At 35.1% G+C, this 14,132-nt stretch overlaps 1 protein-coding gene across 7 annotated transcripts in view; it reads left to right on the top strand.

The window, feature by feature from the left end:
• The window catches only part of LOC118205862 (uncharacterized), a 238,591-nt gene that overhangs the window by 147,191 nt on the left and 77,268 nt on the right, over positions 1 to 14,132 (top strand). For all 7 annotated transcript variants that reach the window (XM_085827135.1, XM_085827138.1, XM_085827136.1 and 4 more), the window contains 3 exons: positions 3,232 to 3,330; positions 8,641 to 8,751; positions 10,154 to 10,273. In XM_085827135.1, the coding sequence (XP_085683261.1) occupies positions 3,232 to 3,330; positions 8,641 to 8,751; positions 10,154 to 10,273 (330 nt within the window). The remainder of the gene's footprint in view (positions 1 to 3,231; positions 3,331 to 8,640; positions 8,752 to 10,153; positions 10,274 to 14,132) is intronic.

Genomic DNA, 14,132 nt, shown 5'->3' with positions numbered 1-14,132 from the left:
ATCTTCTCAAATTTCTTTTCATATTCTATACATCCACGGTAACTACTCACCTATTTCTCTTTACAAAACAGACAGGTTGGATTTTCTTCTCTTTTTAATGTGCATAAATTGCTCCGGTGTTCTTCTCCACATTTGCAGCATCGTTCTTTATTAGTGCATAGATGTTGCGAGTGTCCCCACTCCTGGCATCTAAAGCACTGTGTGGGTCTCTTTTTCGGGTTATATTTTTCAATTTTTATGTTAAAGCTGAACATATTGTTCAGAGCATAAATTGCGTAGCCGCTTGCATTTAAGTTCCAGAAGCCAAATGGGCAGTTTTTCAAAATTGTTCTTTGAACTTTTGCGGAATTGTTTAACTTTCAGAATCGGATATTTTCGTCTCTCTAGATCCTTAAGAATCGCTTCTTCTGTTATTTTACATGGTAAATCTTTTAATATTACCTTTAGAGGTTTTTCGTGTTGCATCAGATATGTGTGAAAAGGAATTCCTCTTTTCTTTAATAATTCTGTAGTTTTTCTGAAATCGTTGGATGTCTTTACGTAAACGAAGATCGCTTTTGATTTCATTTGCGCATCGAATTCTTCCTCGCATATTTTTCTTAAATCTTCTTCAATACTCATCCATTCTATCTTTTCTTGTTGGAAAACTATGGGTGGTGGTTTTTCGTCAGTATTAGGTACTGCATCGTCTTTCGTCTGATCGACTTCTAATTGTTCGTATCTGTTTGTCTGAGCAATTTCCATCGGTTCGCTGTTCAGAGGTATTTTTGCTACTTTTCGTGGTGATATCCATTTTTCTTTTTCCGGCTCTTCTTTCTGGGCTCTTCTACTTTCTATTTCTTTTTTCTTTGCCTCTATTTCTTCGTCGGTAATTTTTGTATTTTTCATAATACCCATTACTGTTCTTGCTGCTTTGTCGGGTCCTCCCATGCTTTTAATAAATTCAGAGATAGCACACTCCTCACTGGAATATTTCGGGGTTGTTTCCTCAGATTCAGATTCTGACATCTTTTTCTTTTTCCTACTTGACGTCTTCGGCGATTTTAAAAAGTCGGCTTTTCGTAAGGGTAATGATTTTGAAGATCTGAACGATTCACACTGCATATGTAATTTGAAAAGTGTGTTTTTTATAATTACACTGGTGGCCATTAAAATTGTAACAACATGAGGGAAAGCAAATACAAAAAAGGATATTTATTGCACGTAAACAGTATTACATAAAGACAAAATGATTAAATCTGTAAACATTTCGGGCGTTTACAGGGGTGCGAAATTAATAGAAACAGCTGCCACCCCTGGCAGGTAAAATAGCCTTTACCCATTATGCGTGGAGGCAAACCGGGCTTGGGTGACAGAAATCGGCAACTCATTCCATGACGCTTCAAGTCTATGCTACACTTATCAACCGTATTAGCTGGATATTAGTAGCAGGCCAGTCTCTCAGCAGCTCATGACCAGATGTTTTCAATGGGTGATAGATCTGGAGACCGTGCATGTCAGGCGAGCAAGCGAATACCCTGTGCATCGAGTAAAGTCAGAATACGACGTGCAGCATATGGTCTTTCATTATCGTGTTGGATCATGTCGTTTGGAGGCCTCGAAGATAGGGTCCAACCATTGGACGTAAGATGTCAGAAATGCATCCATCTGCGTTCAAATTACCGTCGATCCGAGTTAGAGATGTGTGTGCCGTGTACCCAATGGCTGCCCAAACCATTACACCAGATGCGGGGTTACTATGCAGAAATCAAATGCAAGCAGGCGACGTGCCGTCTTCTAGGACACTGCAGGCACGTATACGACCATGAAAATACTTCACGTAGAACCGGGATTCATTTGAAAAGGCGAGACTGTGCCACTCCTATATCCAGCTTCGTCGTCTGGCACACCAGAGTCGCCGTCTATCTCTATGCTACATTGTCCAGGGAAGCCTAAATAATGGTCATCCTGCTGACAGTCCAAACGTCGAAGCGTCTTACAAGCTGATACTGGGCGTGCTGCAAATGTAGCTATCTCCAGACTAACGGTCCGTGATGCAGTGGTACTGTTTTGCAGGCCTGACGCACAATGTGTCTGTCCTCTCGGGCGTTAGTCATGGCAGGACGTTGAGATCCTGCATGCCGTTTAGTAGGACCCTCGGCAATCCATTGATTCTATATTCGCATGTCAACTACTGCGACCGGCGATATCACGGAACGATAATCTACAACTTTCGATAGGCAACGATCCTGCCTCTATCGAATTTCGAAGCTTGCTGGTAAGCTTTTTGCTTATTCGAGTCATAACACGATATTCGGAGCAAACTCCAACCTTACAAAGCACTTTTCCAATGAGAAGTCCACTACACAACTTTTCTTTTATGCAATGCTTCAGGTGTCGTTCCTCCCCCTCCCGATTCGTCTAAATGCGCTGAAGCATGTTCCAACGTCTTCTTCCTTTTATGTGATTTTGACTTTCATCTGATCATTCCTTCCTGGTAAGGATATTTGAATGGCCAGCAGTGTGCATATTGTATTAGTTTTCATGACTCCAAATCTAAATAATCGTTGTAAAGACTTCTAGTTTTAAAGGTATGTATACCATTGGTGACAACATATGAGAATGCAATAGTTAAAGGTACTATCTGTCTACTTCTGGGCAAATGCACATTACTGATTTAAACAAGTACTTTTCGAATTAAATCTCGGCGCTCAGTGTTCTTCAAACATTAGCAAACAGTGTTTATATGGTGCCCATCCTCCAATATCACTTGAATTTTCAGTCGCCGCCTTAAATCATCACGGGGGGCGGGAGTTACTGCCCCTTTTTGAAATTCACTTATCTCCGAGCTGACTAAAAATGACTTAAGAAGGTGGTGATGACTGGTTTTGGTCTAACTCTATTTTTAATCATTATTTCAACCTGGATAAGATCATTACGCTGGATTTACTGCATTAACTTTAGAAAACATAGTTCAGCGACAAAATATCGATTTAAAAATCATATTTCAAGGTTCAATGTTCGGCCTGTGAAGAACTCATTAGTATGATAGTCAATTATGACATGCTGCCATAAATCTGCGAACCTGTTTATGAAAACAAAATACGTGAAACGTGATGTTAGTGATCTTATATCCGCGATTTTTACTTTAGATTTCTTTCCATAAACACAAATCATAGAACAAGGTTTTTACAGTTATAAAATATTTTATATCGAATATACTGCAACAATTTATACTTTCATTTCTTCCAGCTTGTGAATGTGAAAATGGTGACTGCGTTAAGGAAAGTGGCAAAACTGTGTGCAAATGTTTCCCAGAATATGGACAGTATTCTACGACTAAATGCAAAGGTATGTCAATTTTTTCATTTCTGTTCAATGATTATAAAATACGTAATGAGTTTTAGAAGATCAATAAAAATATGTGAAAAAGGTAAACTTACCTTTTGTTCTTCTTCTTCATTGACAGCTGACAGGGTTTTCTGTGAAGTCATAAAACTAAAAATTGGATGTAATTTAAGTTAAAATGACAATCCAGTCCAAAAATGGAAGAATTTCACACCACAAACTTACTTTATTAGTATTTACAAAGATATAGGAAGAATTTAATCGATAGAAGGAGTTTAATTACAAGTACGCTAAGGGGCGTTAATTTCTGCTTACGTTCGTGTCTGACAATACTGTCTCTCTGGTTTATTCTATATCTGAGTTCACTTCAGTTTATAAGGGATTAAAACTGCGAGAGGCTGGCTCAGCAGCGACATCCTCCCACCTTGAGTTCTGGAGGAACTCAACCTACTGTCGCGTATGTCACAATTGCAGTCTATGAACAAATTTCACAGTTCGTCCCCTTCTAGTGACTGTGAACTTCATTGAAATGTATATGATATTGAAATGTATACCATTGAAATGTAAACAAAATCAGAATTTAAAATTAATGTAATGTTTAAACGTTTAGATGTCCATCATTATAATTCTATAATTGAAATTAATGTATGTAATGAAACGTGTCGAGGTCCATTATTATAATTCTATTGTTGCGTGCGTACCGGATATTTACGAAATGAATGCACAAGACCGATGAAAAATCAACAAAATTTATTATTATTACACCAAAAATGCTTAAATCTCCTCAGATATTCGTGCAGTATTATAAAATCTCACAGTAGTTATCTTTTGACTACTCAAACGTTCGAGAACTTAATTCAAAACAGCTAAAGAAATCTAGTCCGCGAATTCTCTAAACAAACTCTTAAAACAACAGCAAACTAAGTAACTACAACGAACTGAGAGTTTTCCTCCTTTTATAAGATTTTAAAATCGCGCGCGAGAATTTTCTAGTACTTTCTCGAAATCAAAAAGAGATACTTCTTAAATGTTACACGCACGCACTCTTGTATTTTCAATTTTCCGGCTTAGCTTTCTTTCAATATTCGTCACGCGCTGCACTGCGCGGCAAATAAAACCATTTAATTTACAATTCAACGAACATTAGTTATTTAAATACCAAATCCGTAACACTGCCCCTTTCCCAAGGACTGATCGTCCCGAGCAGTACAATCCTTGTACAGGAAGCCAAATTTACAACTGTGGCATAAATGCAATAATAAGCATTACATTACAATAACAAAAAAAAAATATGAACAATAAATGCAATCAAATACTAAATACAAACACATTTAGAAACAAAAAGGACCATGGTCTTACACTATTTACAATTATTTACATTACGATCTACGACCATAGTAATGAGTTAACCTGTCGTAATGAACGACTTTAGGTTTAGAGTTCGAAGACTCACGTATCCGAACCACGACGTCATTCAGCCTGTTTAGGACTGTGTGCGGACCATCCCAATGTGACAGTAATTCAGGCGTGACTCCTTTTCGTCGAATCGGGTTCCACAACCACACTATGTCTCCTTTGTTGAATCTATGTCCAGTAGCTCTCGTGTTGGTCGCCACATTCACTCGCTTTCGTGCGGAACGGTGCATAACTTCAAAACGGGCCTGGATATCTTGGATGTGTTCCTCAGGCGATGAAGGCGCATCCGTATGGCGATCAAACAGGCGGTCACAAGGCAGACCGAAGAGCATCTGGAATGGAGAATAGCTGGTAGTCTTGCGTTTCTTTTCGATCGTAGTATGATTTCGGCAGCTTCCCGAACTGGGTCTTTCGGACAAGGCGTCGAAATTTTTAGGCGAGGATCCCTGTTGAGGATGGATAGTCATGTCATCAGATGCTGAAATCAGTTTGTTGTTTTTCAAATCTAAGGAAAAATTGTATTTCGTTAAAAAGTCCAGTCCGAGTATGCATGGATCTGTAATATCCGCCACATATACCGTGTTATGGTAGGCGGCACTTCCAAACGTGATGTTCACGTTTAACTTCCCAGCTATCTCGATCTTGTCAGCAAACGCAGTCTGAAGGGTAACACAGGATGTCGTCCAAATAAGTTTATATTTAAACTCTTCAGCTACATCTTTGATAATGATGGTAACATTAGCTCCTGTGTCAATGATCATATTGCAAGGAACTCCATCGATATTTCCATTTATGGACAGTCCGTTACTGTTGCCACTGACTGTAGAAATCTTAAGCGCTTTAAAACGGGTTTTTTGTTTTTTCATTATCTGGCAACCTCCGTTCCTCGACAGGGTCATTCGTTCGTTCCTCGATATGTTTCCTGCGTCGTTGCTGGGAAATCCTCTTATTTTCCGTACCCTGGGGTGTTCTGCAATTCCTTCGTTCGTGGCCTTCAGCTCCACAATTCCAGCACTTTGGTTTCTTGTCATTCCTTTTCCATCTCCTGGTATTTAATTGCCTGTTCAACTCATCTGTTTTATTTCCCGTGCTCTGGGGTATTCTGCAGTTTCTTCGTATGTGGCCTTCAACACCGCATTTCCAGCACTTCAGGGTTGTTTCTTCTCACCAATATCCCATGTCAAAGCATTCAGTGGTCTTGTCAAATCATCCGTTTTAATATCCGTGCCCTAGGGTGTTCCGCAATGCCATCGTATATGCCCTTCAATGCCACATTTCCAACACCTTAGAGCCACTTTGTTTTCAGTCGTACTCTGTATCAAAACATTGACTTCTCTGGCTAAATCATCTAAACGAGCCACCAGTTGATCCACTGGCTTGTGGACTCGCACAGCTCTGACTGGGTAGCGATCTCTACGAATTGCTTTCTGGGCTGCCACGAACTTCATGGCGTACAACAGAGCGCTTTTCAAATCTTTAACATCCTCCATTCGCAGTGGTTTCTGTATTTCACTGTCCCGGATGCCATCGATGAAATATTGCAGGGACAGGATTTCTCTTGTTTCTGTCGGGCACTACAAAAAGGCGTGATGTGATAGCCTTTCAACATCCGTGGCGAGCTCCTGAAGTGTTTCGGTGGGCTTCTGCTGACGGGAATTTAGTTGAAGCCTGCTGTAGTCTTTTAAACACTTTTCTTCGAAGCGCAGCTCCAATGCGCCAGATAGAGCTTCAAAGTCTAATCTCTGGTTTTCGGGAAGAGTCTGCAGAATATCCGCTGCGTCTGCTCTCAGGGAAGCGGCGAGATGACAGGCCTTAGCTTGAGAATCCCATCCATTCGCATCCGCCACTGTAGAAAACTGTGTTCTATACACTTGCCAAGAGGTCTTCCCATCATATGTAGATAACTTCATAGAGGGACGAGCAGGCATGGGTAAAAATTTAAAACCATCACTATTGTTCCCTGCCGTCGCTACGAATTTCTTTAAATATCCAATTTTTTGGCTACTGCAGAAACCCTATCATCAAGTTGTTGTTCGATTTGGTGTTGGACGGCACAAACTCTTCCTTCAAGTCGTTCCTCCACAGCAGAAACTCTCCCTTCTATTTGTTCTTCGACGGAGGAGACTGTTTCTTCAATTTCTCCAACCTTACTTTCGACCGAGTCTCTTCTACCTTCTATAGCCTCGAATTTGTTTTCTATTACGTAGGTAATTTCTCTTTTCATTTCCCCTTGACCTGCTTTCATCTCGTCTTTAAGATTTTCATCTCCTCTTTAACGAATTCCTGTCCCGCTTTCATTTCTTCCTGTCCCGCTTCAATCTTTTCCTGATTAGTTTCCTCTCTTCTTTCATTTCTCTTTAAACGAGGCAAAGGCTGATATCAACTGCCTTAATTGCTCTTCCATCGCTCTTGTTATTGGCATTCAAACCCCAATCCTCACACCAAAAATTGTTGCGTGCGTACGGGTTCGTTACGAAATGAATGCACAAGACAGATGAAAAATCAACAAAATTTATTATTATCACAACAAAAGTGCTTAAATCTCCTCAGATAGTCGTGCAGTATTATAATATCTCACAGTATTTATCTTTTGACTACTCAAACGTTCGAGAACTTAATTCAAAGCAGCTAAAGAAAGCTAATCCGCGAATTCGCTTCAGTCAACAAGAGCAGTTTTCTAAACAAACTCTTAAAACAACATCAAACTAAGTAACTGCAACGAACCGAGAGTTTTCCTCCTTTTATAAGATTTTAAAATCGCGCGCGAGAATTTTCTAGTACTTTCTCGAAACCAAAAAGAGATATTTATTAAATGTTACATGCACGCGCTCTTGTATTTTCAATTTTCGGCTTAACTTTCTTTTAATATTCGTCACGCGCTGCCCTGCGGGGGAAATAAAACCATTTAATTTACAATTCAACTAACATAAGCTAACATAAGCTGTTTAAATACCAAATCCGTAACACTATAATTAAAATTAATATATGTAATGTTTAAACGTGTCCATTACTATAATTCTATAATTAAAATTAATGTAGGTAATGAAACGTGTAGAGGTCCATTATTATATTTCTATAATTTAAATTAATGTATGTAATGTTTAAACGTGTAGATGTCCATCATTGTAATTCTTTATTAAAATTAATGTATGTAATGTTTAAACGTGTGTAGGTCCATTATTAGAATTCTATAATTTTTGTAGTTTCAGAAAATAATTTTAATGGTGAATGAGATTTGTATTATTTCATTAAAAGGAAGATCTATGAAAAGTTTTTCGAAGTCGTAGCAATTTCGATTTATTTTTCGTTTATTAATTATTTCATTGATCATTTTGTTATTTTTAATGATCCAATATTTACCTTTATTTAATTTTTGACATGCCTTTATTGCCCAGAAAGCAATCTGTTGCTTCCTTTGGTCTTGTTACTGGTCATGATTGCCTTTCAAAACATCTGCACCAAATGAACCGATTGTGCAACCTTCATGAGGAGATGGATACCTCACATCTGACTGGTAGCCCCGCGCTTAATGCTGGGAGAGAGACGACAAAATATTTCTTCGTATAGAAGTTCACTTCACTTATTATCTGAAATAATTAGAATTCACTTAGAAAGATTTTAAGAATTAAAAAGAGAAAACTGATTATTTTTAAATATATTTTCATTGATTAGGAACCTGAGCATTAGACTTTCTTATTTAGCGTCAAACACGTGATTTAATTTAAAATGTTAAGTCTAATTACAAAACTGCAAAAGGATAAAACGATAATGGAACGGGAACTCTGATCTACAATACTTAACGTTATAAATAATAATGCATTTCAAAGTAATAAATGTGTCTTTCATTTAATAATCTTATGCGTAAGGTATTAATTATCAATATTGGCTTTTCCGCAGCATGCGAATGTGGCAAAAATTCAAACTGCACTTTTGAACGTGGGTGGTTAAAAGATACCAAAACCTGCATTTGCAAGAAAGGGTACAAAGACGTAGAAGGCATTTGCAAGGGTAAAGAGTTTTATTTTATCTTTATTCATTGCTTTACAAAGTACTTGTATATAAAAATATTTATTCATAATTACAATGGTTTAAGGTTTATATTATACATTAAATGAATATGAAACCAGACTCATAGTGTGCCGCTCTGCTGTTACAATATATTATTTTTATTTCGGTGTATAAAGTTCTTTCGAAAATTACGTTTCTGATGTTCGCTGATGATGATCCTTATATGTTTGTAAATTGTGCATTTTTTTATTTAAAAATGAATGAAATATTCTGTTCTTATCTTCCGGTTAAGATTTTTATGCTTTATTTAACCTGCATGCTATAGTTGTAGATTTATCAGCAATTTAGAAGTTATTTAAGTTATTATTCTATTATTTTTGCCGTGTGAGACCAAAAGTAAACTTTCAGTTTTGTGCACTGAAGAATCTGTCCTCTTGTCCCCTGGCCGAATTGCTTGTTTTTGCGTAGACAATTGTTTTTGCGTAGACAATTGTTTTTGCGTGCAAGCTTAATTATAATTTTTTTAACTCTATTCAGTCTTTTATGCTTTTTCTATATCTTTCAATTTTTAATGAAGATACTTTCAATTTTTATTATTTTAGCCTTGCCGCAAATTGAGAACTGAATTAATTGAATGAGAAATATATTTCTAATGAAATTAGCGGATATAAGTGTTTCATATTAACAAAAACTACTGTCGCCAGTCTGTTTCGGACAGAGAAGAATGTTTACGGGTAGCGCTTGCGCATTAGGAAAGCGGTGCTGAATCGTCTGTGAAAAACTGTTTATTTTTCATTTGTTTAATTTCTTTTATACATCGTTTTAGATTTATTATAGTATTCGAAGAGAACGTGTGGCAAAGATTAGGTAATTTTTCAGATGATATAATTTGTGTGTATTTTGAATTATAAAATGTATGAAATGTAAGGCTGTTAAGTGAACCTTGTCGCTATGGTAAATAAATATAGTGAATTTTAAAGAGCGCATTTATTCTATTGTGGTTTATGCGCTATCGAAGAAATAGAACTCAATAAGTTTAAATTAAATGAAGGAAAAATTGCGTTTCCGTACAAGGAAGTCACGTGATGTGGACATTAGATTTTTGAATTTATCATGGGCTCCCACGCTTTCAGTTTTCGCAGTATAAAATAGCAGATGAATTACGTAACTAAAATTTTTAACTATTATTCCCATTAAACTATATAATAAATTATTTTTCTGTTTTTAGTGCATTAATTATTATACCCATTTTAAATAAAAGCTGATCGTATATAAACATTTTTAATTATATTTTATTAGGACATCAGCATGATAACTAAAAACTAATATTTTGCATGAGAAAAATCTCCTGATAATTATGTAACTTATTTTTCCTAAATATATTATTATTCTATGTTTACAGGGCCTTGCTCACCTAATCCATGCATTAATGGAGGTACCTGTTTGGATATTCCAAATTCTTTCAAATGTTCATGTTTAACTGGATACACCGGGGAAATATGTGATAAGAGAATCACAACAAGTAAAATATTCAATTTTGCCTTCCTTATTATTCTAATTTTCGGTTGTTTTTTCCTGATGCCAAAAGCTTTAAATATAGAAAAAATATCGAAATTAAATTTCCATTAAGGGTTTGTTAGTGGTATTAATAATTAGAATAATGTTAACTAATCCAAGCCATGTGTATGAAGCTCTCATTTTCTCAATATAAATTGAATTAAAGTTAGGCATTAAAAGCAAAGATATACGTTCTCTCTCTCTTTTTTTTTTTTTTCCAGTATAAAAGTTATTATTCGTCATGCAACTGAGAATGTTTTGGCCTGACACAGGTTTATGTGTATCGTTTCTCGAAACGCATTATAAGTTACTTCATTGAAAAACACTCACAAATAAAGGCTGAAACTTACATTAAGAACAAAAGCTTAACTAAATACTATATTACATAGTTACCCCATTAAATAGTGGTAACTATGTAATATAGTGTGCTAGTTACCACATTAAATGCATTACTAAATGATAAGTTTATCTGACTAAAAAAGAGAATCTGCTTAACATTGTATTGAAACATTTTACCTATGCTTGCTGAAATCAGCATGCACAGATAGTATTACTTTGTTTACTTTCTTGATCTACTATTACTTTGTTTTAGGGCCCTCCAGCGGCCGAGCGGTAAAGTCGCTGAACACTGGTAGTTATGTCCGAGGTTCGAATCCCGCGAACGGTTTGGCTGCATGGGCGTTTTTGTGGTTTTCCCCATGTGTAACGTGTATACGAGCCAGTTTCCCTTAGAAAGTCCTCCACGAAGGCATCCCTCCCCTTAGGCAGATAGCAGTAGTGTGCTTTGCCGTAATTAAATAAACCAAAACTTACTTTGTTTTATTAAATACTTACGATCTTTCTATGTGATTTGCCGTACTTATATTGAAACTTCAAGACATAATTATGCATATCTTTAATCACTGCTTTCATATCTATAAAACCTGGCCTTAATTAGTAAATTAACATAAATTCCTGGCAACTATATCGATTTTAAACAGACCATATTTTTTTTAATACTGAGGTTCAAATAATAAATAATATAAAAAGGAAAACATCCAAATTCTAATTGTGATCTTTCTATGCGATTTCCTGTACTTGAGCAAAAACTTCAAGACATAACTATGTATGCCTTTAATCACAGTTTTCATGTCTAAAAACTTCGAGTTTTGATAATAGATACAGTTTCCACAGGTACAGTAACCAAAGGTCCACCTATTATTTGTAAATTTCACAAGCTCAAAGTTGAACAAATGCTTAAAGAAATAGTTCATTAAGGAACAACTAGCATTAGGTTATCAGTTATTTGATGTTATTCTAAATTTCCGAACTTTTATTTTCCTTTGATGTGTATTAGATTAAAATACTCTTAAAAGGATACAGATTTAAATCGCTTGAAATGCGGTCAGTCATTTTAAATAACTCTCTATGCAATTGAATTTCAATAATTTATAGGCTTTGAAATCCTAGTGGAGGAGAAATCATTCTTTTCAAATGAAGGTTACTAAGGTAGCACTGAGAGAAGAACTACAGGCTCTCTTGATGATATGAAGCTATTTCTGAGCTTATAGTTTGCTACCTATTCATCGTTATTTTATACATGACATTGCTATGTTAATTTTTCCAATGTATTAGAAGAGAAAAACAGCAGATTAAAATGTAATAAGACTTACACAAAAGAATTTCAGAAACAAAATATTTGGGAATGTAACACAAAATTTTAAAAAATACTTTTCTGATTATTTAATGCGATAGTTTTAAAGGTTGCTTTAGAAACTGCTTTAGATAATAAACAGAAAATTATATTTTTTAATATCAAAATAAAATAGGTATAGAGAGAGCTCTGTATATGCATTTAACTTGCGTATTTAATTATAACTGACTCTATATTAAAAAAATCATAGTTAATCAGTGTCAACTAAATTAATATTGCAGACAAAAAAGTACTAAACCTTTCATTCCCAAAACTGTTTTATATTTATAAATATTTTCTTATAAGAAACCTTAATTAGAAATTTTATAAGATAATTTCGAAGAAATTAGTTTTTATCCTATAACCGACCGCTATGAAAATTGACATAGTGACAGCTTTTAAATTTTTCAAGTGTAGTTTAAATAACTTCAAATGCTTAAAATAATTTTAGTTTAATGAGTGTTCATCAGAACCCCGAATTCTCCAGGATTAAGCATTCGTTTAAAATATATTAAATTTTATAAACAATACCATACCGTCAGTCACAGTTATGTGCAGATGGTATAACACAGGGATCAGCAAATATGTAGCTGAGATGTGCCAAACCAATCTACTAATATGATACAGGATGAAAAGTGGATCTATTTAATAATATAGATACTATTCAAGTTATCACGGATCATGGTAGATTCCCGGCCTATTTAAAACGATTTAATCTCCAGGGCAATGATCAATGCTTGGCTTGAGGGAAGTACGGAAATGCAGCTCATTTTATGGAAGAATGTAAACTGACCGAGAGTGTGAGGACGAGATTTGGAAAAATAAATGAACAAAATGTAATTGAAAAATGAAAATTCTTAAATAGCTATGCAACAGAAATTATGAGGATTGTGAATGAAAATAAGACTATCATAGGAATAGGACTTTAAATATTTTAATCTTTTATTTATTTATTTTATTATTATTATTTTGTTGTTGTTTTTCTGCGTCGGGTGTGCTGCGTTAACCATAAGGCCGATTACTGTCGGCCAGGAGGGTTGCAGCATACTCGTAAAGTAAACTAAACTAAACTAAACTAAACAGGATGCGGCACCGTAGGAAATAATTGAAACCACGGAGTATAAAGTCTGCGGAATCTTCATACTCTTTATTAACAATTCGATTTCCCAGGCAATGCATTGCAGAGTTAAGGAGTAGAGGTTAAGAATAAAAATTTATAATTTTATTATATATTAATAATGCATCATATAAAGATATTTAATAGCATAAAAATAAACAACATAAAATATAACTATAAATAAAAATTTAAATTGTACATATATGTATTCATTCAAATGTATTCATTCAAATCAAAAATAAACTACACAAATTAGCAATGTAACAATATTGCAACATAACAAGGCCAGCAACATCATTCACTTCGGTACACAGCTGGGCATTTCGTAGCAATACTTTCAGTTCAGCACTAAGCAAATTTCGATGAAAGCGAATATGGAAGACTAAATATTCTCGTAAATTAATTCCATGCACCTATGAGCGTAAGTGAGCTGTATTAAGTTACGAGAAAGTTCGATTTAGTAGGATCGCAATGTATTATATGACACGACACACGTTTCTTCGTAATCAATCACTTTAAAAGTTAATTATTATTTCAAGAACACAGGTTTTTGTTATAATATTAATACTTCCCATGTGTTTTTGATTCAGAAATTTTACTTTTTTAACTTAAAGCGTTATGTAATATACATAAACTATTTCAGTGAGTAAATTATTACCATACTGCAGCAGATCTTGGAAATATGAATGCTTGAGTTTCGCTAATTCGCAGATTTTCATTTCTTAAGTATACTAGAATATGTTTTGGAACTTTGCCGCAATTTATAGAGTATTTTTAGATGGAAAACTCTATTCCAGAAAGATCCAAAATTAAACATGCCTAGAATAATCCAGAACAGTATATTAACCCTCAAAATTACAAAAACACGAGAGAATGGATTAATACTTAATCCTCGAAGATTCACATTAATATTTTGATCAGCGCACAGCACTTTCAATAAATTTATCGAATGCAGCTATGTGGAATGTTTTAATATCAATACAATTTTCAACTAATTATTCTGATTCTGTGTTATACTTAGTTTCTATTAAGCTC

Source organism: Stegodyphus dumicola, chromosome 11 (genome assembly GCF_044657685.1).
Source record: "Stegodyphus dumicola isolate Sdum_Otavi_A_Nest chromosome 11, ASM4465768v1".
In the NCBI taxonomy this organism is placed as follows: Eukaryota; Metazoa; Arthropoda; class Arachnida; order Araneae; family Eresidae; genus Stegodyphus; species Stegodyphus dumicola.
Note: the sequence above shows the minus strand (reverse complement) of the source record. Positions and strands in the feature narration are given on the sequence as shown.